The 25914-nt window shown below is 35.6% G+C and overlaps 1 protein-coding gene across 1 annotated transcript in view; it reads right to left on the reverse strand.

The window, feature by feature from the left end:
- FOXP2 (forkhead box P2) overlaps positions 1-25914 on the reverse strand; it is a 524445-nt gene that overhangs the window by 133703 nt on the left and 364828 nt on the right. The window contains exon 5 of the mRNA XM_060156819.1: positions 20374-20463. Coding sequence (XP_060012802.1) covers positions 20374-20463 — 90 coding nt within the window. The remainder of the gene's footprint in view (positions 1-20373; positions 20464-25914) is intronic.

Here is a 25914-nt window from a genome sequence, read left to right on the forward strand (position 1 = left end):
TGTATTTACATGGAAAAGGATTAAAAAGAACAATAAAAATATAACTAGAAAACTTCAGTAAGGAATATAATCCTTATATATAACTAAGAGCAAATGCATTAATGGAGAGTCACGCAAAGTCTGCAGATCATCTGGAGATGTATCTGCAGCTCAGATAATTGTGGCATCTTTTGGAACACCTTTTCAAAACTGGGTTCCATTTATGTTTTAACAATAATACATCAGAGTTTAACAAGCAGAAATCTACTTTCATCCTTTAAAGGGTCCAGCTGTGTTTGTGGGTATTCACATGCTCAGTGCCATCAGAAAGGAAGTCAGTTTATTACTAATACATATTCTTGTACTTGGTGTATTTAAATCATCCACTAGATTCCAACTGGTGGAATATAAGACACCCATGTAATCTGTCAACAAAATTGTCTCTCTCTAATCTTCTATTATGAATGGAAAATGAAGTTAGAGCTTTCTAAAGATGTTATTTATTTCCTGAAAAATGAATGAGAGCATGCACAGTAATGAACGGGAGCAATCAACAAAACTGATCTGTGTATTTATATGCTGTTGACCTCTGAAGAGGTAAACACTGACTGGCTGAATTCTTAGTTCACTATTTCATTCAGAATTTTACTTTTATAAGTGTTTTCATTCTATTAGAAGGAAAAATACTAAAGAAATTAATTGTAGCTTACATTTCTATTACATTTTCATGCACATTATTTAGTAATTCTCACCATATAAGAGAAAACAGAGAGTCAGAGGAGTTGACATGATTTGCCCAAGTTCTCACAACACTGTAACAGTGTTATGGTCCAGGCATCCTGAACCCAGCTCTATATTCCTTCCCATAACTCATGGAGATTGATTTGAACGAATAATAGCTATTATGATAAATAAATTGTAGCAAACATTATTATTATTTTTTTTTTTTCCAGTACGCGGGCCCCTCACTGTTGTGGCCTCTCCCACTGCGGAGCACAGGCTCCAGATGCGCAGGCTCAGCGGCCATAGCTCACAGGGCCCAGCCGCCCCGCGACATGTGGGATCCTCCCGGACCGGGGCACGAACCCGTGTCCCCTGCATCGGCAGGCGGACTCTCAACCACTGCGCCACCAGGGAAGCCTGCAAACATTTTTACTAATGAAATAGTTTAAAGTTTTTTTTTATTTCATAGTATCTGAAGTATTTCAACTCATGGCTTCAAGTGTACTAGAAAACACTGTTTCAGAATTGTTTTCTATTTAGATAAATAGATTGCAAATTCTTACGAAGAACCAAGACTAGTTACTCTAGGAGTATACAGATAATTTTTATTACTATATAATTTAGGCAATAAAGCCAAGTTATGGTGATTGTGAGAGAAGCAATTTCCACAGTTGTGACCTCTACATAATTATATTTCTAAATATTCCTTATTTTATTTTTCTTCATTAGAAACCTTACATATACAATTGAGCACACAGAAAAGTACTCTAAATAGATAAGCTGGCATGTCATGGGGGGGCACGTAGAACATAATGGGAGGAAAACTATATTTGTGTGTGATGAATATGCACATTGTATAATATTCTAACAACAAATTTCACTTTTTCTCTGAGTTATCAGAATATTTTAACTTCAGTAAATGAGTCATAAATTTCCAAATTTTAAAATAATCTTGTTTCTTTTTGTCTGTGCTATTAAGGCGAAAACTAACTCGTTATCAAAGTTAAAAGCTTTCTGACATGTAATAAAGAAGGCTGATTGTTCTGTAAATATAAGCTGCTATAAAGGTATACACTTTTGCTAAAAGCAAAGCATTAGGATTATAAATTTTTAGAGCTAGAGACGAGTCAAATCCCCTCAGTTGACAGAAGCGGAAAATGAGGCTCCACTGCCCTGCCTTCCCCAGAGTCATACAGTACTGAGTGCTGGAGTCGGTCCTGGAACCCAGAGTCCCCCATATAGCAGAGTCTGGCCTCTTACCGCTACAGCAAAGCATGAACCGAGCAACAACAGGTCATTTACAAACAGGCTCGTGCTCTTCCATGGTCCTAAACGAAGCTGTACGCCAACGACTGGATGCAAATGATTCTTATGTTTAAAAAGAAACTACAAAATATAAAACTGCATTCATTTCTAGACTGGCATGATGATGTCATGTGGACGCACACACAAATGCTGGTAAGCATGTAGATAAGTGTTAATAATATCACTGGGAGGTTGGAATTTGGGTGAATTTGAGTCCTTCATATTCTTCTGTGTTTCTGAATTATTTTTGTAAGCACACATTGCTTTAATAATCACTCAAAATGAGGCTATTTGCAAACTGAAACCAGGACTTAGAACGGTGGCTATAAATGTTTTTCATCAAACATGTTAACTCTTAAAAACCTTCACTGACATGAGGATTCGGCACATAAGTACTCTGATTAGTCTTATTAAAACGGAATTTATATTCTTCCCTTAGTCTCAGTAATGCAAAAAAATAAATGCCTACTACCCTCGGCATGATAATTTCTTTTGAATGTGAAGAAATTATTAAAATACTTTTTTCTCCCTTTTCTTCTTTTCGATCTGGGTAAACTCCCTTTGTGATCGGCTCTCCCATTTTCCCTTTAACCATCTCTATCATATTACCTGTTATCCTTAGACTCGTTTCCATGCTTCAGTATCCCTTAGACTCTGGAACTCAGTCCTAAACAAATTTTAAAGAACCACAAACAAAGCCTCAGGAGGCACAAAAAATGAAGAAAACCCTACTCTGCTCAGTTTATAAGTGATGGCTGATTCACTAAACACTTAGAGGGGGGAAAAAAAAGGCAATTTATTCCATAAAAAGCCATAACTGTCAAGGAGGGTTTTTATTTTTAACCTTAAACCACTGAGTTTTGTTTAAAATGGCTTAGAAGAATGGTTATTATCTTGAATTTTTTATCTAGCCAGATTGCCAACTCTCTGAGGATGGGAACATCTTTGAATCCCCTATGGTACCTGATGTCTGCTTAGCAAAGTATCTAATACACTGAGGGCATTTAGTCATGTTTCTCTGATGGATTGATTGACTGAGGATGTAAATTCTAATACATGGAAGTACTGTAAACCAGTTTCGAAATCTTACTGCTATCTTGTTTTTAGCTTGTAGCTTTTCCACTGGAGCATGGTAATTATTTGTTTCATACGAAATTGTATAAAGTAGACTTTTCCATTTATTTCTACATTACTCCTGAACTCTCTTTTTATTAAATAAATATCTCCTTGAATAGAATAGCAAGCAAAAAGGTCGGGGGACGGGGAATAAAATATATTAACTAACCTGTGCTCTAGTCCAGCAGTGCTGGAAATTCTTGAATGGAATGCCAGATACCATAACTGCATCGATTGCTTAAGTACTCCTTTCTGATGTAGTTCTTAAGAAGTAGTCCTCACTCTCAATTAGTCCCAGAACAGATGTTTCTTTTAAAGCAATTTGTATTTGGTATGACACTGTTAATCAATGCTATTTTGACCCTTTAGTGATGGCAAGTTACATCTTAGCACTGAATAACCCATTTAACAGTCCTTCATCAGAAACTTGATATCTCATGCACACTGCTTCCAACAAGTTCTGGTGTCCTCAAAGACTCAGGAATCACGAACCAGAAAGTACTGAGTCTTTTTTACTTTATGTATATGCGTCTCTGTATTTCATAGATAGATTTCAATGTTCTAGTGTTTAAAGAAGGGGTTGCAAAGTGGGGCCTGAAAGCCAGAATATGAGAGGAAGAGAGGGGGAAACGAAAAGAGAGAAAGAGAGAAGGGGAGATGGAGAGAGGGGGAGACACAGAGATTTAGAGAGGGAGAGAAATGAATATTTCTTCAGAGGGTAAATGAGCTGTGAAGTACAATCTATTTCCCCCTCGTACCTTGCACCTAGTCCACCATATACCTGCCTGAACTGACAAGGCATTAGAGTCTCATCTTCCTTGTCTAATGATATGCAGAATGCCTACTGCAAATGAATATTAGAAATAAAATTAAAAGAAACCACATACAGGTAGAGCTGATAAAAAAATAGCTAGACATCTTTAAACATTCACAATTTTACTACAGAGAACAAAAATAACAGGATTATTTGGCTTACTTTCTTTGCTTCTTAAATTTATGATGTATTTCTCTGAAGAAAAGTTCATTATACTATTTCTTTTGTTTGCAAGATAAAATCCAATTGCACTAATTCCATAAATCACACACTTTAAGAAGAGGATGGACTCTACTTCATTTTAATTTCATTCTGGATAATTACCAGAAAGCATGCAGGACCTATTAGAGAAGGTGAGATTATTAAAAATCATTATGCATTTACAGTATCTCAGATGCAAACCAATGATTAATTCTTATTCTCATGGAGTCCTGGATGAAGTGATGACAAACACTCACAAGAATAATCCTGGTTTGGTTGGGCAGAATCACACACAGCACAGGGACTTCCCATTCTTACTCCCCAGAATGGTGAGCCTTCCACCAGACAGGCAGCCTTCACAGAATGAGGAATGTCTGCCTGTTCTGTCCTCCTGCCTGTCCTGAAGTTGAGAATTCCTGAAGAAATGATTCATTCATTTCAAACATAAAGGATGGTGGAAAAAAAATGTTCTGGTAACAAGACACATCTGACATTCTGCCCTGGCTCCTTGGGAAAGTTACTGAACGCTTCTGGCTCTCTGATCCTCACAGGTAAAACAGGAATAGTACTGACCAATTCTGGGGTTTCCATGGAGATAAAATGACCAATCATGGGCAAGGTACCTGGCACTTGGAACACAGCAGGAACTCACGTGGGTCCGTAGGGATGGAGGTGAGGGAGAGCAAGAAGGGTTTCCTTGGTAGTACTTATTTTTCTAGTGTAGTTTCTTACAATCCAGATTACTGCAGGAAATATAGAAAAAGTATGGAATACAACTCTTATCTTCACTATAGCTGGAAGGAAAGTGAGAACTTTCTTTTAAAGTTTCCAGCAATATGTAATAGCCAAGTGAAAAAAAAATTTTTCTGACTTTAACTTGTTTAAATTTTACCTTCTATGACTATTTTTTTCACTATCCTTCAAAAACACCTGCTTCTGTACTTGCAAAATATGCACATGCTTCATTTATCTAAACTTTCCAGCGTTTGTTCCACTGCCTATGTATGTTCAGCTGGGGCACCTCACCAGTGCTGCCAAGCTTCAGTAGCAATGTCCTGGAGGGAAAGAATTATCTCTGCTTAGTTTACTTTGTATTGTGCTTTACCCAGTACTCAAAATACATGGAGTCTTTAATAACATTTTAGTTCTAATTAAAAATATTAAAACTTAGAATAAAGTCCTATAACTAACTGACCTTTAATCACATTAATGTCCAGATTTATCTTTCTAAATTTTCCTAGAAGAAATTTTACCAAAAAACAAAATTTCTTGTCACTAAAGTATCTCAAGTCATAAAATCTCTTTTCTTGGGGTTTCCTACACAGCAGAGAAGCTCCCTTACTGCAATCTATTGAAAGTCAGCCCTCAACACAAGGGTTTGTTTTTTAATTTAAACAGAATCTCTTTTCACGGATTTCTTGGCCCCATGAGGTACTAACAGCGATGTTAAACTGTTGTCGGCAGACACTGTTCAGATGCCTATCTCAAAATTCATCCTTCTCTTCTTCTCTACCAAAAGAACCCAAACTTTGTTCAAGTTGACGAAAGGCCTGGTTGAATATAATAAGCTTCACAGACTCAGATGAAGCAATGAGTGTTCACGTGATACTGTTCAGGCCAATGAAATGGAAAGAGAAGCTATTCTGTGGGGCTTCTGGGAAAACTTGTTTTTCAGCTGACTTGCATTTATTTGTATTTTGCCTTCCCCTTCCTTCTACCTGGAACATGAACATGATACCTGGAGAAGGGGCAGCCCTCTTGTGACCATGAAGACAGAGGCTATACAGGGGCAGAACAAGAGGCTGAAAGAAACATTGGTCTTTTGCGTCATCCTTGAGCAGCTGTACCAGCCAAATCTGGACTTTCTGTCTATGGAGTTCATGTTTCACAGGAAAAATAAATCTATATTCCTGAACAGAGCAGCTGATAAACTCCATAGTAAATTTAGACGGGGTTTTAGTCGAAATATCCAAAATCCCCATGGCTAAAGCAATAGATAAAATTAACTCATAAAAACTATATACCAATAAATCATGTAGAACGTATAGTTCCCTGATATTATTTGAGAAATCCTCATATATCATCTGTGTCCTGTACATTTCCAATATCATTTTATTGAGTAGATTTCTCACTTCCAGTACCCTAGTAAAAGTATCATTGATATTTAGTGGGGTTAGAAGCATGACTAGTACAGAATTATATGAAGCAGTATATCTTGTTCAAAAGAAACAGACTGAATAAGGAGTAAAGGGCTTATTGAAAGCAAAATATTTATATGTATACACAATTCAAAAACCAGAAGACAGAATCAGGAAAGAAAATATTTAGGTAAAGATAAAAGGAGAAAGAGTTCACTGTTATTGTTAAATAAGTATATTACATGTTATCTACCCGGGAAAGGGAATCAATTGGAGTATTATTCATAAACAGACTGCCTAACTAGAGAATAGACAAGATGTGTTAGTAATGTGAGAGCAGGGTGGGCCTGAATCTGGTCTTCTAATGATATTCATATGATATGATATATTCATATGATATGATATGATAATGATATTCATGTCTGCTTACAAGTTTCTTTCTACGAAGTACAGAGAAGTTGATAAATATCATACCTTCATACTTGTATCATCAGGTTGAAAGAAGTGGTACCTTGAACTTATTCTGACAAAGAAACAGCAATTCAATTGGCCTAGTTCAATTCAATTCTGCAAAGATTTATTTAGCATCTACCATGTGCCAAGCATTATGTTAGAAATAAAATATAATCTCTGACCTCAAAGGGCTTGAGTCTGAGACTGAGCTAGAGAAGTAGTCAAATAACTTTAATAAAATATGGTATAATCTACCTTTGTAACTAATACATGTAGAATAATAAAAAAGTATGGTACAGGTTCTGAAAATATATGTAAGTGAGGGATTATTTCTCTGTGAAGAGTCAGAAGACTCAAGGGAATAGGATCTTGAGGTGTGTGTAAAGGTGTGGGGCTGACATTCTAAACAGATGGAGAAACAGGAACAAAGGCAAATAGGTGTCCAACTTCTAATAGTTCATGATGCCACGCAGAGTGCCTAGTATATCAGAAGTGAACTACAAACATTTGCGAATGAATGAATAAATGAATAAACAGCATGTTCAGTAAGCAGTGAGGATTAAATCATGGTTATAAAGTAACAGGTATATGATAATTTATAGCCTTTTGTGCCATGCTGAGAGGTTGAAAAACAGAGTGATTTTCACATTACGGCAGAGGAATATGGCCCAATCAAATTAAAAGGGTTTACAGCTGGAGACTGTACAACAGAATTCAGAAAAATTTAACAAAAACAAGTGTGGGGAGAGAGAAATAATTTCAGTCTGAGACAAGTTGATCTGGGTTGAGATGCCCCAGTAGGCAACTGAAAAAAACACACCTCGAGCCTAGGAGAAAGGGGGAATTTGATAGGGCTATAGACTAGCACTTGTCTATGGACTCCACACATTTATGCAAAATGTACCATGGGGCTCCTCTGGTGGCGCAGTGGTTGAGAACCTGCTTGCCAATGCAGGGGACATGGGTTCGAGCCCTGGTCCGGGAAGATCCCACATGCCGCGGAGCAACTAAGCCCGTGTGCCACAACTGCTGAGCCCACGTGCCTAGAGCCCGTGCTCCACAACGAGAAGCCACCACAATGAGAAGCCCGCGCACCGCAAGGAGGAGTAGCCCCCGCTCGCCACAACTAGAGAAAAGCCTGCGTGCAACAACGCAGACCCAGTGCGGCCAAAAAAAATCAAACAAACAAACAAACAAAAACCACAACATACTATGTACCAGACACTGGAAATGTGAAGATGAATGAGATAGTTCTGGCCTTCAAGGAACTTATAGTAAATATGATTCAGTGTGATACATGCAAGAAAAGAAGTATACCTAAGACATAGAAATAATACATAGATAGGAATAATTAATTCTACACTGTGTGTGTGTGGCAGGTGAGGGTTTCAAAGGGGGCTTCATAGAGTACCTGACAGTGATGATTTAAAAGCTTCACAGAAGTTTTCCAGATGGAAAGGCAGAGAAGGGCATATTGACAAAAGAGAAGGGCAAGGTCACCTGTATGGAGACATGAAGCAATTTTGGAGGAACCATAAGTAGTTTGACACTGCTGCTCATATAATTTGTAAAAACTGGGTTGTGGACAATGAGATCAGCATGCAGGACCACTGCACGGGACAGCTATCCTTGAAGACAATGAGGTTTTTTTCCTTAAGGTTTCTAACTCCTAAAGGAAGGCCAACTGGGCATAGCAGACATATACTGAGGACTTTAGAAAGCAGATATTATTTTTTAAAAAGTCAAAGATAAGATCTTATAATTTTACATGAGAACTAAGGATAGTAAAAATAAAATTCGCACAATGTTGTTGGAAATGCCCCTGGAAAGAATGAACAGAGAGAGGTATCCCAAGAAACCCGCTCAGGGACCTTTTTAGTTAGCTCAGATTTAAAGACATATATAAACAAACAAACAAACAGAACAAAACACAGGACTGAGATTAAAAGACTGCTGAGTCTGGAAGGAAACTGAGATATCACTAGTTTACAGCCATTTAATTGTGTAGGTTGGAAAACTGAGTCCCTGAGAGGAAAAATGACAGTATATTAATAAGAATTCAGACGCAGTACTTTTTATTACAGGGAACCACTTTCCTGTTGCAGAAGAGTTGCAGGGTTCCTACATACTATAGACCAGCTGCATTAGAATCTCCTGGGAGAGTTTAAAATATTTTGATTTTCTAAGATCCCAGCCCCTCAAATTTTAACTCAATATTCTTGGATGAACCCAAGATTCTCCATTTTTAAAAGATTTTCAAGTAATTTTTTAGATTTAAAAACTACCATTAGCCTAAGTGAACTCTAAGACTATGTAGGGGAGTGGCGATGGTTATTGATTAAGGGAAATAAATTCTCCTGGAATAAAAGAAAAAGTTTAAACGATGCCCACGTTTTTGAGAAACTAGAACTCTAAACATATTTTAATCACTAATGAATATGTTTTAAATGTCTAGGGGTTTCCCTGGTGGCTCAGTGGTTAAGAATCCGCCTGCCAATACAGGGGACACAGCTTCGATCTCTGGCCCAGGAAGATCCCACATGCCACAGAGCAATTAAGCCCATGCGCCACAACTACTGAAGCTCACGTGCCTAGAGCCCACGCTCTGCAACAGGAGAAGCCACGGCAATGAGAAACCTGTGCACCGGAATGAAGAGTAGCCCCCGCTCGCCGCAACTAGAGAAAGCCTGTGCACAGCAACAAAGACCCAACAGAGCCAAAAAAAAAATAATAATAAATAAATAAATTTATAAAACAAAAATGTCTATTACATGCTTGGTTCTATGGGAAGAAGGTGGAATAGAGAGAATGATTTTCTCCTTTGAGGTTTTTTGTTTGTTTTTACAAGGATATTTTATTGAAGAATTTACTCCAGTTTTTCTGCGAGACAACAAATTTTCCTCACGTCAGCACATCATAATGTTCAATGTGTTCCTTGGTTTGTCACTTGAGAATGTGCAGTAGCACTAGCAGTAGAAGATATCAAAGTGGCAGCTTTTACAGCAATGCAAGTGTTAGCAGTAGAAGTGTTAAGAATTTATATGCTGTGCAAAGGAATTGTCTGTTTGTTTTGTGTTATCAAGATGCTTAACTACTAAGTCCTGCAGGTTTTATGCTTATGATGATAGAACTATAAAAATCGGCATGATCAAACAAATCCTTTCTTTTTAAATAACCACCAAATACTTTTAGCCAAGCTGGATGTGATTCAAGACCTTCAGCTGTGAACTGAATCTAAACAGAGGCTCCCTAATTTGAGGGATAAAATACCAAGCTCAGAATGTCGGGGCCAAACCAGTCGACAGTCAATGGTTACTAAAATAAAGCCTCTACTCATTACTGAACTTCTATGGGGGTCTCTTCATACCCAAGACACAGCCTTCCCCCATGCCTTTCAAAAACGTCCCAGGCAACTTTTACTGTGAAGGAGTAGCCCAGATTATCTACTGATGTTATTGGATATTTACAAGTAAGAAGGATGAAAATATTAACATTAATCTTGAGTGCCTCTCTCAATTCTTCAAATAAGATATCAGCAGAGAAAGTACGGGGAACTTGTTTGTTCACTTTAGATTTTCCTCATTGATGCTAGATTGCAAGATCCTAAAATTCACAGATGTTGAGGATTGGTCTGATTATTTTCCAATTACCCCAAAGTTCCAAGACATTACACCTGTGGAATTTGTCAAGCCATGAAACTAAATGAAGCATGCTGGGGGGGCTGATGTAGTCTTTAGAATGCTGACTCCCACAAACACAACCTAACTCCTCCACCCCTGTGGATCCTTCCATCATAAATATAGCTTTGCTGTTCTCTACCTGTTCTCACTGATGTAGAAAAACCTGTGACGTGAAAAAAACTGTTTCATTAAAAAAAAAACTGACATGAATCAAGAGGTAAATTTTACTGAAAGTTGGAAAGTTAACTTGTGTTACACTCTGCACGTGACTTTGGTAATTTGATTCAGAGAAAGACTGGAAGAAAGACTGCACAGACCTCTCGTGTTTTTGAACTGGAAATTTCTTGAATTTGAGGGTTCATGAAGATCTCAGGCTGCATACCCTGTGAATGTCAAGGGTCTACTATAATTCTCATGAGTGGTTTCATCCTCATCTAATCAGAGAACATAATTTTCATCTTAAAATATCTACTACACTATAGCAATTTATTAACATTTATTAAGTGCCTTTGGGAAAAATAACTTAGTGACCAACCATAATTTAACTTAAAAATCATATTAGATTCTTATAATGAGCTTATATGCTTTTCATAGTAAGGTACAGTGACAAATATTTTTGAAAGAACAATTCATTACACTTTTGTTTGATCATTTCAAATGCCGTGCTTCCAAATTCACCGTTATTAAAATTATCATGCACACCCTAAGATCTGTTTAGGAAAACTGCCATTTCATACAACCATCCCAAGCAATTCTAGTTTGAATTTCTTACTAAGTTTTCTGGGAAGTCTGGCAAAAGGATTTAAGGAAGGAAGGATAAAACCATTCTGATGGCTGACTTTGAAAGAGCCACCTATACATGTCATCAGTAACAGGAGATTTCTCGCACTGCATGAAATGCTTCAGGTCCTCCTAAGTATCTGAGATATTCAAGGGTAAAGCTGCTTGCATACTAAAACTACAATTTAAAATAGCATAAAAGAAACTATTCTTGGGGCAAGATCAGAACTAAAATATTGGATACTGGATTTTAAGAAGTCACATAGTTTTACTATTTTGTTAGTAAAATGATCTGCTAGAATACCTTTTAGGTTCAAGATAGAATTAAATAATTAAGGCACTTAAAGTTATTCTTTTCTCAGTATGGGGCCTGAAGGGACAGAGATTAAGTTAAATGGAAAAGATTACATGATGAGAGGAAAGAACGGAATGGCAAAGGAAGAAAAACTACAGTGGAAAAGGTGAAGGTGGCAGAGAAATTTTAAGAAAACCAAGTAGAAATGGAGAATGCAGGATTATAGATATGAATAGAATCCACAGAGGAAACACAATGAATCTTAAATGTAAGTGAATTTCAAAATAATTTCACTTTTTGTTTTTAATCATGTACTGACACTGTTCTTCACTTTGTCATTCAATTTAGCTTGTACAACACCTCCAAACATCTTAAGGTAAAATTCACAGCCTAAGTCTTAAATCCTATGGAGAGCTCCCTTAACAATATTAATGTTCTATTTCTTTCTTGCTCTTACTTTAGTTAAGGAAGAGAAGTCAAGGGAATATATACTTAAAATCCTAATGGATTACAGGAAGAGGCAAGGGCTTGGGTAGCTAAGAAAAGAGAAAATGTGACCTCCTAGAAAGCAGTTTTCTCCCAGATTTAATTTGTGGGAACTCAGTACTATATATGCAATATACATTTGCTTATATGATTGGAAACACAGCAATCAGGGAAGTAAAAGTACATTTATTATCTACCTTCTATTTAACATTTATATTAAAGTAAGTTTTTTTCCATTCATTACTGATAATATTAGTATTGCAAGTCCTGAGTTATTAGCAAATGATAAAAAAAAGAGGAGGGTTAGAAATGATCAGTGTTGCAGTTCAACAGTGCATGTATGAAAATGCTCATCCTCATGGTCACTGTTTGATGTGGTTGACAAGCTCTGTGTTGTAAAAACTCTCCCTTTCCTTGACCTTATTGAATAGAGTAAAAGCTAATTTGATTCTTCTTTTCCCCTCTTTAATTTCTTCTGCTTCTTTTTCCTCTTGCTTTAAAAATTGTCGATGTTAGTGAGCTCCTCTTTAGATTATCTTTCTCAGAAATCTCCTCCACTTTCGTGGATTCATCCATCACTTCTGGATTATTTCACAAATATTTGTCTCTAACTCTGACCTCTCTGTCAAACTCTAATTTTCTAAAAGCTTGCTAATTCCATTTACTTTCATGCCATCACCTCAAACTCAACATTTCTAAAGCTCAATTCATGAAATGCCAGCCTCAAAATTTTTTAAAGATTACCTTATTCCAGATCTCTCACAACTCCCTTCCCCCAAAGCATCCTCCAGATGCAGCACTGTTGACTAGATCTCCACAATACACTGCTTTCATTGTGTCACTTCCTCATCGAAAACCTTTAACAACCTCTGCTGCCTAAATCATAAAGTACAGACTCATTAGCTTGACATTTCAGGCTGTATACAATTGGCTATGTACACTTCTAGCCCTCCAATACATTCGTTATTCCTTTAGTGTGACATCTCTACGCTGGTCAAAACAAACTACTTACTCTTGCCTAACCAGACCTCACCATTTCCCATCTCTACATCTTTGATGACATCTTTTGAAAATGTCTCCATCAAAAATTGTCCTTTACTTTCTCTATCTACCAAATTCCCTTTCTTTAAGCCTAACATAAATGCTACCTCTCCACAAAGCCTTCCCTGATCACTTGAACCTGAATTAATAATTTTCTTTTTAAAATGCGTATAGAGTCAACATCACTAATCATCAGGAAAATGAAAATCAAAACCACAATGAGATGTCATCTTACACTTGTCAGAATGGTTATCAAGAAGACGAGAAATAGTAAGTGTTGGTGAGGATGTGGAGAAAAGGCAATCCTCACACACTGTCAGTGGTAATGTAAATCAGGGCAGCCACTATAGAGAATAGGATGGAGGCTCCTCAAAAAATTAAAAATAGAGGGCTTCCCTGGTGGCGCAGTGGTTGAGAGTCCGCCTGCCGATGCAGGGGGCGTGGGTTCGTGCCCCGGTCCGGGAGGATCCCGCGTGCCGTGGAGCGGCTGGGCCCGTGAGCCGTGGCCGCTGGGCCTGCGCGTCCGGAGCCTGTGCTCCACAACGGGAGAGGCCGCAGCGGTGAGAGGCCCGCGTACCGAAAAAAAAAAAATAAATAAATAAAATAAAAAATAGAACTACCACACAATTCAGCAATTTCATTCCTGGGTATTTATCCAAAAGGAAAAAAAAAAGAAAACATGAATTCAAAAGGTTATATGCACCACAATGTTCACAGCAGCATTATTTATAATAGCCAAGCTATGGAAACAACCTAAGTGTCCATTGATAGATGAACAGATCAAGAAGATGTGATTATATTAGCCATAAAGAGAATGAAATCTTGCCATGTGGGACAACATGGATGGACCTGGAGGGTATTACACTTCGTGAAATAAGTCAGAAGAGAAAGACAAGTACTGTATATTTTCACTTACATGTGAAATCTAAAAAACAAAACAGATAAATATAACACAACAGCCTCACAGGTACAGAGAACAAACTAGTGGTTACCAGAGGGAAGAGGGGTAGGACAAAGGCTAAAAGAGGTGACTGGGATTAAGTGGTACAAACCACCAGTTATAAAACAAGTAAGTTACAAGCATGTAATGCACAGCACAGAGAATATTGTCAATACTTTATAAAATAACTTTGTATGGTGTGTAATCTATAAAAAAAATCAAATTACTATGTTGCACATCTGAAACTAATACGATATTGTAAGTCAACTATACTCAGTACAATAAGGTAAAATACTTATAGCACTTTCTGCTTTTCTGACTCCCACAGCACATCCACTGTGCCCTGATATTTGTGCGCAAGTATTACTATCTCCTCAACCAAATCATAAGTCCCTGAGGATATTACACATAAATACTCAGTTTTCACTGAATGAATGAAGCTTTATCCCCTCCAACTTCCTCACACTCTCCACTCAACACAATCTCCCCCTCATTCATTGTTCCAGCAGGTATTTACTGAGCTCTATTATTCACCAGGCACTGTGTTAGGCACTGGAAGATGAGTAGGACATGCATGATCCCTGCTGTCATAGAGCTCACAGTCTAGCAGGGAAGACAAACATTATAAGTTTATATGTGGCAAGTGTGACATATACATGGTGTGGAGGCCTACAACAGGGGGACATACTCTAGTAGTACCTAAAACACTCACTGTTGCTTTCTCATAAATTAGGCACACTTCATATCAGAGTGAATAGTGAATTGTGACAATTATGACCAAGTAGAAGGTAACATATTATAGAATATTTATCATAGCCTTGGATTAATTATAAATTTCCTGGAGCTGAGCGTAACAGAAATTATTTATTAATTTATTATAAGTGCAAGGATTCATGCTAGTCACTTTATATAGTACTCTTTTTAGTCTTCACAACAATCTGGCAAGGTGGGTATCCTTATTCCTATTTTAGAGATAAGGAAACAGGCTTCAAGAGATCAAGTTACTCTACCCAAGGTTCTACTAATTGAGGGCAAAGATAGGCTTCAGACCCCAAAACATATGTTCTTTGTCCTCCATGCCATGAGTGGATCGTTCACAAGTTTTCCACGCAGCACACTTAGCAGCGATGGACTGGATGTCCCAGACCCTCCTCCACAGGGCGTCAGCCCTGTGCATCTGGCTGCAGGTGGCAACATCATAATATTTTAAGAATGATTTTATTCTGTAACATTCCTACAAGACTGTCTATTTCACGCTGCCTTTTAAGAAATGTTCTTTACTGGAATGGGAAAATGAGGACCACACAAGGCATAGTCTGTCCTTTTTAGTAGTTTTTAAATTAAGCTCTTTTTAAAATTTATGATACAAAAATATAATACTGCTTATTTTTCTGATATACAGAAAATATAGATAGCAAAAAACAACTTTTAAAAATTCTTTCTGGGCTTCCCTGGTGGCGCAGCGGTTGAGAGTCCGCCTGCCGATGCAGGGGACACGGGTTCGTGTCCCGGTCCGGGAGGATCCCACATGCCGCGGAGCGGCTGGACCCGTGAGCCATGGCCGCTGAGCCTGCGCGTCCGGAACCTGTGCTCCGCAACGGGAGAGGTCACAACAGTGAGAGGCCCGCGTACCGCAAAAAAAAAAAAAAATATTCTTTCTAAGTTTTCTGCATCACAGTAGATTGCCCTACTCAAACACATATTGCAGATTTCTTGCTTATGTTGCTTTCAGTATTTGGAACAAAATGTGTTTTAGTTTCTCTCTAATTCTTATAACTAGAAATCAAATATTAATGTTGAAAAGGAAATATTCAAGTTCATTCTTTACCACTGCATGAATGGACTTTAATAATTTCCTAAAACATATTTATCAGTGTCCAATTCTATTACCCACAGAGTTAGTATTTTAACCCAGGATAAATATTTCATTATGTATACATTTTATACTTTATTTTTGATTTTTTTCCCTGGAACATGAAATTTTAGAAATGCTGATTAGTTTATTGCAGAATTTCTTGTTTTGTTGGACAATGCTAATTTTAACAATTTGGAGTGAAGTAGAGGATGGTAGAAATTTGTTAAATTGTATTATATCACAACATATTTTAATGTAGTTTATTAAATACATGGTAAAATAACTCCTTGTGTAGCTTAGATTTTCCCTAAAAGCAATTTATAAAATTATTTCAAGGCATTAAACAAAACTTCCTTAGATGTTATATAAAATGATACTTGCACCATGGTTTTCAAACATATGGGATTTGCTATTTTGATTCCAAAGCATTATTTTTGGCTATGGTATGTTAATAAAGTGCTCTGTAACTGAAAACAAACGAATAGGCAAACATAATCCTTAATGCATAAGCTAACATCCAAGATACAGCTTTTCCTGAAACATTACGATGCCTATCACTTAGTTCAAAAAAAAAAGTGAAATAAATTTTTAACCACAGAATATTATATTTTGTCCATCAGGTATCCCAATGTCTTTATTTTAAAGATGTTGAGTGACTTCCTCAAGCTTATATAACTAGTTTGTGGCAGAGTCAGAATAAGACCCCTAGGTTTAATTCACTTTTGCTTTTTACTATTCCATTCTCGAACTATTTAAAACAGAATTATAAAAAAAAATTAATTACCTACTGGAAAAGAGAACCTTATATAAGATATTAACCTACAACGAAGGAAGTGATTACAACGCTATATACTAATATTCATCTAAGATAGCAAAGCAATGGCATTTACCTTAAATTTACGTCTCTGCTCTGCACAGCTGTTGAAGAACCACAAGTCTGTCTCATGGCTGTAAATGTAACAAGAACAATAATGCGACCAATTTTCATACCTAAACTAAATTAAGTAGATTTGTCATAGGCTAGAAAATTGATAATGTATTTTACAAAAAGTTTTAAAATTATAGATTATGGAAGTGTGCATGTATGTGTATGCAAATGTATTTGTGTGTGTGTGTGTACATATGTGTGTGTGAACTTACTCTTTTTAATAACCTGGAAATTAGTTTCATGAAATTGAAAGCATTACATATTCTCTTTGGCTAACTTTTCTCATTACTGAACGCTATGGGTATATCAAGTCTAGAAGTGCCAGGAGTAGATACAGATAAATAAAACAAACTAAAATGAGAGGCTGTCTTCAGCTGTTATTATTAGTTACGTTTTTCTGGGATACATAGTAAGAACGTAAAGAAGGAACATCTTGTAACGCTTAGTTTAATATCAGCGCCCATTTGCATCACAATCTTTGTATATTATTCATCAATATGTCATTAATCAATGTACCTACTGATTGGACCTATTCAATTGGTGCTTCATGTAATGAACAGAATATGTGAACAAGTTTCAAAGATATATTCAGATATCTATACATGAAAGTGAAATCACTACTACAATCGGTACTCAAGCTTGTCAGATGTGATTTTCTTCTTTCCATTTTGCACTAGATATGCTACTATCTAAGCTATCTGTAGTACAAGAACCTGAAAAAGTGTAAATGAAAAATACCTGAAAAGATAAATATTAGTCTGCTAGAAATATTCTCTCTACCATGTCACACCTCAAATCTGGCCACCACTTTTAAACATTTAAAAGAAATTCAGTTGAATATAACAAAGCAGCTGAATATTGTTCTTGTGACTTGAGCCATTAAAACAGATTTTTAAGGAAATCTGTATTTTCTTTCAAATGTTATAAAATAGTTCTCCATCAAAACTATATTTTAAAATGAAAACCACATAGTATCTCTTCTGGTCTTCTAAAAATATGTTATGCCTGATAAAGTACAAGCCACCATGATCTATTAACACCAAATACTTTGCCTTGAAAGTATAGCTTTTGAAACATTTTCAACTATCTTTTTCTAATTCTAAAAGATAATCTACACCAACTCTATTATGAAAGGTTGGTTAAACTCTTAGGTAAGTAGAAAAAGAAGTCGGCTGTGAGAGAATCATAGAAGTTAAGTGTTACTTTCATGTTAAATGGTTAAAATTTTTAACAAAGATATTCTACCCTTTTCTTTAACATAAGTGGCAAATAGTGCAACTCATGTTAAATAGTATTTGCAGATGCAAAGATAAGCATTACCTAATATTCCCCTTTGACAACATGTGTAAGCTAGTATAAAATGCTATCAGGTTGCTATTAGATTTTCAATACAATCCCAGCATGTTTCCAGTTGCTAAGCTTATCAAGTACTATGAAACACTAAGACTGTAGACCCATATTAATTGCAGTGTATATTTTGGTGAACAAATAAGTCTTCATTCATTATTTCTAAATTCTTATTCATAAAAACCAACCAACTTTTCATTCCTATGACATTTTGGCATTAGATCCCACTAAAATTTACAAAGTAATAATAAAATGCTACAGTTTTATAATATGTACAATGGATATGTATTCATAATAATATGAGTCACAAAACACTAAATGTAAGTGACACAATGGAAGTTTGTGGTAATGGTTAGCCACTGAAATTGTTAAAAGATATTTATAGTACTATTAATCACCCTTTGGTGATAGAATAACAAAATTGAGGAGTTCTGCTCAAACTTTTATATAACAACATTTGGTACGTGAGCAACAATTTCTTATTTTAGAGTCATTAATATTTCCACATTATATGTGTGTGTGTTTTCCAAGAAAAATTATGTATATTTTAGTTGAACGAAGTATCACATTTTTGCCTTCCAATACAACAAAAAAGGAAAGTAGAAAAGCTAAAGCCCAGCCATTCTTTCCAGAGATACCCTGGTAACCAGCAATAAAGAAACTTCTACTGGACTTAGCTTTGGAGAGGAACAACTTATTATTTTGTCTATTTTGTCATGAGATATGATAAAAATAGAATCAGGACAATATACAGTGTTTTTCAGATATTTGAAACAATAAACTCTTCCCTACCTTTGGCTTATGCTGCCAGCATCTAAATCTCCTTTGCTATACCAACAAGAAAGCAAAATTCCCAGCCTGAAGCCATAGTGAGGATAAACATTTCATTTGCTATCTGTGACTTCTATGTAAATTTCTCTCTGTCATGTAAATGTATGGAGAGGCTCTCATGGAATCAGATAATTCAATGGAAATACTCCAACCACCGTTATCACTTGTTATTACTTGGGCAGGGATATGACAGTGAGGAAAGTTTGTCACTACAGAATTACTGACTAGTTAAAACAAAGAATGTGAAATTTATTTTAAAAAAGAAAACAATTAAAATGAATCTTAAACTTAGGCTGATTCAATATAACTTTCATTTGCAATCATGGCAGACATCGGTACGTCACATCCCCTATCCCCAGGACCCCTTCTTCCCATCCACCCCACAAAAATGGGTTTGTTCCCAAGAATATATATTCTCATCTCATATTTGCCTAGGGACTATGCATTCAATTCAGTTTTTAGGTAATGAGTAGCTTCTGGATTGTGTAGATCAGTAGCCAATAATTCTGTTACACAAACTAAGTTTCAGTAGGGCACCATGTAAGACTTAGTTACTAGCATCTGAGAGTACACCTGAAAATGAAAACAGAAACCTAGGCCATAAAAATGTTTTTTTCAAGATTGTTTTGTTAAAATAAAGCAATAAGAAAGATGCTGACTATTTTAAAAAAACTAAGCTTGTCTTATTAGACGTGTACATAACACATGATTCAAAAAGGAAGCATTGCTTATCTTTCAACAGAACTGATAAACATTTTGAATAATGTTTTATACAATTCCAGATTCTACCTTCCAAACATTTAAAAAGTACCCTATAAAAATGTTTCTTTCCCCTAATGTCCTATATATTTTGGTTAAAGCTATATAAAACAATGGTTGTATTATGTAACAAAAAGTTTCTTTAAAAGACATACATACTATCAGTTTCACAGGACAAACATAGTGAATAAGGACAACAAACTCCAGAATGTGTTTTTATAACTGTGGCAACAGCAATAACTCCTTGGCAAACTCAAACAGTTTTGTTGGCAACCCTGGAGGTTTTCTGCATTTGTCACTTGGATACAACTGCAAAAGGGTTGTCTAAGACTGCTTTGTTTCTTCCCTACCATTTTACTATAACTTTGCTTTTAAGGAAGACATTTCACATTTTAACCTGTTTGTGAATAAAATTTCATTAAAATCCCACAAGGGAGTTTTATACAAAACTCCTAATGCCTATGTATACCAAATGTCCCTACACAACTTGTCCAAAAAGTGACCTTGTAAACTTTTGAAATCTATGCTAATAGATTATTTTTTCTCTTTCAAGAAGATGAAATGAGTTCTCTTTTTGAATTAAAATTACTTACATATGCAAATGTAATAATTTTCTGTATGTATACAACTGGGTCTGCACATCTGTAATCATTACAAACGTCTTTTAAAGTAAGATCCCAAGGATAGGAGTGCTTTACTAACCTGCAGTGGTCTCTGTTTGTCACTGCTCTTAGGAGATTTCAATCCACTTGTTTGCTGCTGTAAGAGAAGTTGTCTTGCTGCTTGGAGAGCCTAGAAGTGAAAAGTGAGCAATATCTAAATATTTTGTTGAAAGGTAAATTATCAGTTATTCCTTAGTTAATAGTAATAGGCTTTAATGTATGAGAATCCCACCTCCTTTCTAAAGAGAATCATTAAATATTCTTTTTCTTCTAATGTGAAAAAAATTCACATAACACACAAATACACAACTTTACTTAAAATAACAGAGATGCATGTAATCCTGCAGAAAATAAAGGTAATTTGTTTAAAAGTGCTTAAAGAGGAAAAAATCATAAACTGCATCAATAACCTCATTTTCACAAGGAACTTGTCTTTGAGTGTGCAACTAAAATGCCCACTCCCTTTTAAATTATCAATCAATTTGCATTTCCATATTACAATTTTGAAGCAAAAGCAGGAGACTTCAAGTGTTACCGGAAGCTGTAATTAAATTTGACAAATCAACATCAGATTATCTTGAAAGTGAATTAATAAGGATTTTCACTAAAGATTAAAAACACTTTTTTTGTACTTACAATTCAAGGGGAAACCTCTCCTTTGACAAAATAAAGTGCAGTTTTAATGCCAAATAAAATTGAGTGGTTTTCATTTGCATTCTTAGCAAAATCAGAGAACAAAGAAATTACCACTCAACCAATCAGGTTTGTTTCTATGTGTGACAGAATACCAATCAAAATAGAAGATGTTTTCATTTATTTTTCTGTTTTCTGCCCCACTCAGGAAAATAAAACTTAACATAAGAAATTAATGTAAGCATTTCATTTACTAGAGGAGGGACAGTTTGGTGAGTGGACTATATAAACTCATCATATAAAAACTAATGCCATAAAAAATACATATTGAGACGTTTTAAAGGTAGCAGTGCAAACTAATTTAAAAAAACTTTTTCAGAGACTATAAACTCATTGTTTTTCTCAACAACTGAGTTCAATGAACACTTAAGATGAAATTTTTCAGCGCATAAAACTAAAATAAATCATTGCCCCACTTTGTTATTCACTGTTTTAGAATACAAGGTAAATTTTTCATGATGGGAAAAATATCTTAGATCAATATTCTTCTCTAATAATTAAGATTCAAAGCTGATAAAAGTACAATTTTGATTGGAATCAATGATCTGGTTTTTAAGAGAGTTTCTAGTATCCATGACAACAGTTGCTTTGACAAGATGTGCATATGGCATTACACTGCCAGCTGGTGTGAACAATGTTTGAACTACTGCATTGAGATGCTGAGCAAACAGAAAAAGTTGCCACGTCTTAACCCTCAGGGAAGGCAGTCATCCCCTGATCAATTATGAAAAGACAGAGAGAGGGCTGCTACAGTCTGGCTCCAAGCAAGTTTTCTGAGAAGGCAGGCAGACATAGAAACCAAAGTAAACAAACTGAATGCCCTAGCACATCTCCTAACAACATTGATTTGTCTTCCCATAGCAGGATCTGGCGTAGTTTGTCAAGCACACTTTTTACATTTGGAGACACACTCATTTACAACAATCTTCCTTTTGTTTTTTTATAAATTACAAGTAATTACAAGTCAGCCTAAATGTTTCTAAGGATGGCACATTCCAGTGAACTCAGGCAATTTTATTATAAAGTTCAATTGGAAAAAAAGACCAAAGGAAAAATTCCATAAATATCTTATTATCACAAAATTCAGTTTAAAAAATTTCACTTGATACCCTAAATAATAGAGCTTTCTTTTTTTTAATGGCAACTCATAAAATAATGACACATGATATTTTTCAAATGGAAATTACTATAGTGTGAGTTAAGCTGTGTCTATGCAAAATTCTCAAAATCAAAAAAATCAGCTATTTTCCCCTTGAATTCCAAAAGCCACACAAAGTTTGCCTAATTTTTTTCATAGAAATTTTTCCCTTTGAATTCATTAGTTTATTTTGTATATATATACACACACACACACACACACACACACACACACACACACACACACACACACACACATCCTTATATAGTTTTTATTTAACTCTGTAGTTGTTTATTCTTCTTCTTTTTTTTTTTTTTTTGCGGTACACGGGCCTCTCACTGCTGTGGCCTCTCCCGTTGCGGAGCACAGGCTCCGGACGCACAGGCTCAGCGGCCATGGCTCACGGGCCCAGCCGCTCCGCGGCATGTGGGATCTTCCCGGACCGGGGCACGAACCCCTGTCCCCTACACCGGCAGGCGGAGTCTCACCACTGCGCTACCAGGGAAGCCCTGTTTATTATTCTTAAAGACTTGTAATGAACATAGTTTACAATCCTGGAATCATGAATGACTAGGACTAAAAGCAATCTTAGAAATCATCCAATCTGACCCCCTCATTTTAGCAAATGAGAAAAATGAGGTCTAGAGTAATCAAGCGCTTTGTTTAGGGTCTCCTGGCTTCCAGACCAGAGTGCATTCCAGTGTGCCATACTGTCTCTGTGTTGGCAAAGGCACGATTAGAGGGCAATGAGTAAAACTCTGGTAAAGGAGGACAGTTAGTAAAGGAGAGCTCTGGCACTGTAATAGATTATTTTTTACCTGTAAAGAGGGCACATATATTTATCAGAGCTTAAAAGGGAAGCTACAATATAACCTTTTTATAATTTGAATTTGTGTTTGAACAGAACTATATCACAGAATATATATTGTTTTTAGGGCTAAGTGTTCCTACCATCCTTGACTTTGATTTCATTACATACTCTACCAATACCTGATGGAGCTCTAAACTCTTGTAAAATTCTGATCATTTGACCAGTTTTTACTAGAAAAATTACTGAAGAATTCTAAAACTGGACTCAACTTTAAAAATTGTTTAGCCTAGCTTTCACATTTTGTAGTCAGGTAATTGAAAAACCAATATTACAATAACTTGACTAAAGTCACAAAGCAGTAGCAAAGTGGTCAAAAGCTATGGCTCTTGTCTCCCAAACCTAGAACCCTATCTCCTTCACTACCTTGTGTTGTATTCATTCAACTCAACCCAAACATTAACCCAGTGGAATATGTAACACCTGGTGCCTGTAGAAAGCCATTAGAAAACAAGATATTTTTAGAACTGTAGCTCATGAAAATATCGCTAGAAAAAATGTATGCCATTTTTAAAGGAGTTATAATAATAATGGAATACCACAAGATAGCCGGCTAAAACATGCTACTATTTTCAATGTACCTTGGTTTTCATATGAATTTACAGTTATCTTTAAAATAGTAAAGAATCACCTTTCAATACAAACTCTTATGAAAAAAAACTACTTGCCTATATCAACATTCTTTTAGTAGCAGTAGAGATTGCTATAGTAAACATAAAAGACGGGAGGACAAAAAACAATTCCAAGAGATCAGCAATGATTTAAAACTCATAAGCAGAAATCTTTGGCAGTTTGCATTCTAACTGCAGGCATCACAAGACACTTCTATTTCCAGTATTCTGGACAACATTTTAGGACTGAATTTCAATAAACAAATGCTCAGAGGCATTTAGTTCATCTTTCCAATTTATTATTGTAGCTCCTCAAATGATGAAAGATAATGAGATAAAATACTGCCATCAATATAAGGTGTTAGGTGTCAAATTATATAAAATATTAATTTGAAAATTGCTTGTCCACTTCAATTGGTAAATAGAAAAGGGCTATTCATAAAGTACTATTAGCCATTTAGGTATTTATATAATCACCAACGGCAAAAACAAAAAAAAGAACAACTAATTTAGAACAAAAGGCAAAAGATGTTTGCAAAATTTCCTTTAATAATGACTGAGTCTGATGCAAATGAATAATAAGAAAGGTTTCTAAGACAGCCAAGCCATATCTAGTTTTCAAAAACGTATTTGTTGTGAATTAAGGGTGCACTTCACTTAATGAAGTTATTTAACTTTAGTAAAGCTAAAGAAAACTAAGATAGGACACTTTAAAAATTAGAATCAGATTAAATTAAAATATTTTGAAAAGATGAATACAAATCTTTATAATAAAGGTATACTTTTTGTTAGGCTGCAGAGGTGTGGGACAGTACGTGTTTTCCAGAATTCAGTGCATTTTGCCATAAAATATTTATTGCAAGTATCATTCCTAATAGTTGCTGTGTAATTTCAAACAAACAAAAATTTTGTTAAGCAAAGTTGAAGCCTATCACACTTGTAAAGTAGTAATAACTTTATGTCAGTTAGGAACCTCTTAGACAAAGGGTAATTGTAATGAGTGGGTCGTTATGAGAATTAAGAGTGAAAAAACTTTGGAACCTGCCAGATCAATACTTTTTTTTCCTTCTTGAAGAACACTGAAAACTCTCACCAGAAGGAAAATTGTTTGAGAACAGCTTAGAAACAACCAGTGAAACCAAAAATGTTAAGTACTCTCAGGTTTATAAATAACTTCTTTTTTTTCAAAGTAAATATATGTATATTTTGGAAAAAAACAGACATCACTCATATCTCTCCCCATAAAAATAGGAATGCTTAACCTATCAGCCTGTTGCATTTGAGACATTAAAATGAAAAATGACATCTACGCCCATTAATATCTTCAATGTATAAACAGCACAGCGTGACACATTCTTGAGAGCTGAAGGCTACAAAACCTCTCTGAAACATAAATAACAAAGCACTCAGAAGCATATTTGATGTTGATACTCATCTCTGAGAAAAACACTGCTGCCTAGGCTTCTTATGAAAATAGATGCAGCCCAAATGGATCTCCTGTAATTGGTTTCAGATAGCGAGGTCAGAAGAAATATGATACAAGAAATGATTATGTGGAACACGCGAAACAAGAATGTTTACACAGGCACTCCCTACTTAAACTGACAAGGGGTGTATACTTTGCAGATAACCAGAACCAAAAAAATTTTGCCAGCAGGATACCCAGAATTTTGCTCCTCATATGCACATATTTTAACCTTTAACATATGACATCTTTAAAATGTTACTTGGAATACTGAGCAAATCGTAAGTTTTCAAACAGAATTTCATTTTTAAATTATTTTCACAAGTGTAGTTGATAATAAGTATATACAGAACCTTCCACAAAGGATACAAATTCCTATTCTGTTTGGTCTTCCTCCCATTATGTTCCCACTAAAGAGAATATACTCATAAATGTAATCTGAAGTCTCATAATGCTATTTAATAGAAGAAAATTAATCATCTAATTGTCATAACCTATTTTCGAACAGCAATCTATCAGAGTGAAATTATGCATCTGTAGTGATTGACCTTTCGTTTTATCATGTCTGATACATGATTACACTAAGTCTGTTGGGGAAAAAAAGCTAATTACTAGAAAATATTTTTTTAAATAATTTTTATTTTTGTGTTATGGTATATTTTACATGAAGTTAAAGAATAAACATGTGTGGATACGTTATGTTTCTATTGCGGACCCCTACGGAGGCCAAACTGAGAAGCTACAATCGTTTATTTTATGGTACTATAATAAGGGTAATTAATAAAGTATCCTATTTACCAATCAAA

Source organism: Lagenorhynchus albirostris, chromosome 8 (genome assembly GCF_949774975.1).
Source record: "Lagenorhynchus albirostris chromosome 8, mLagAlb1.1, whole genome shotgun sequence".
NCBI classification, from domain to species: Eukaryota; Metazoa; Chordata; class Mammalia; order Artiodactyla; family Delphinidae; genus Lagenorhynchus; species Lagenorhynchus albirostris.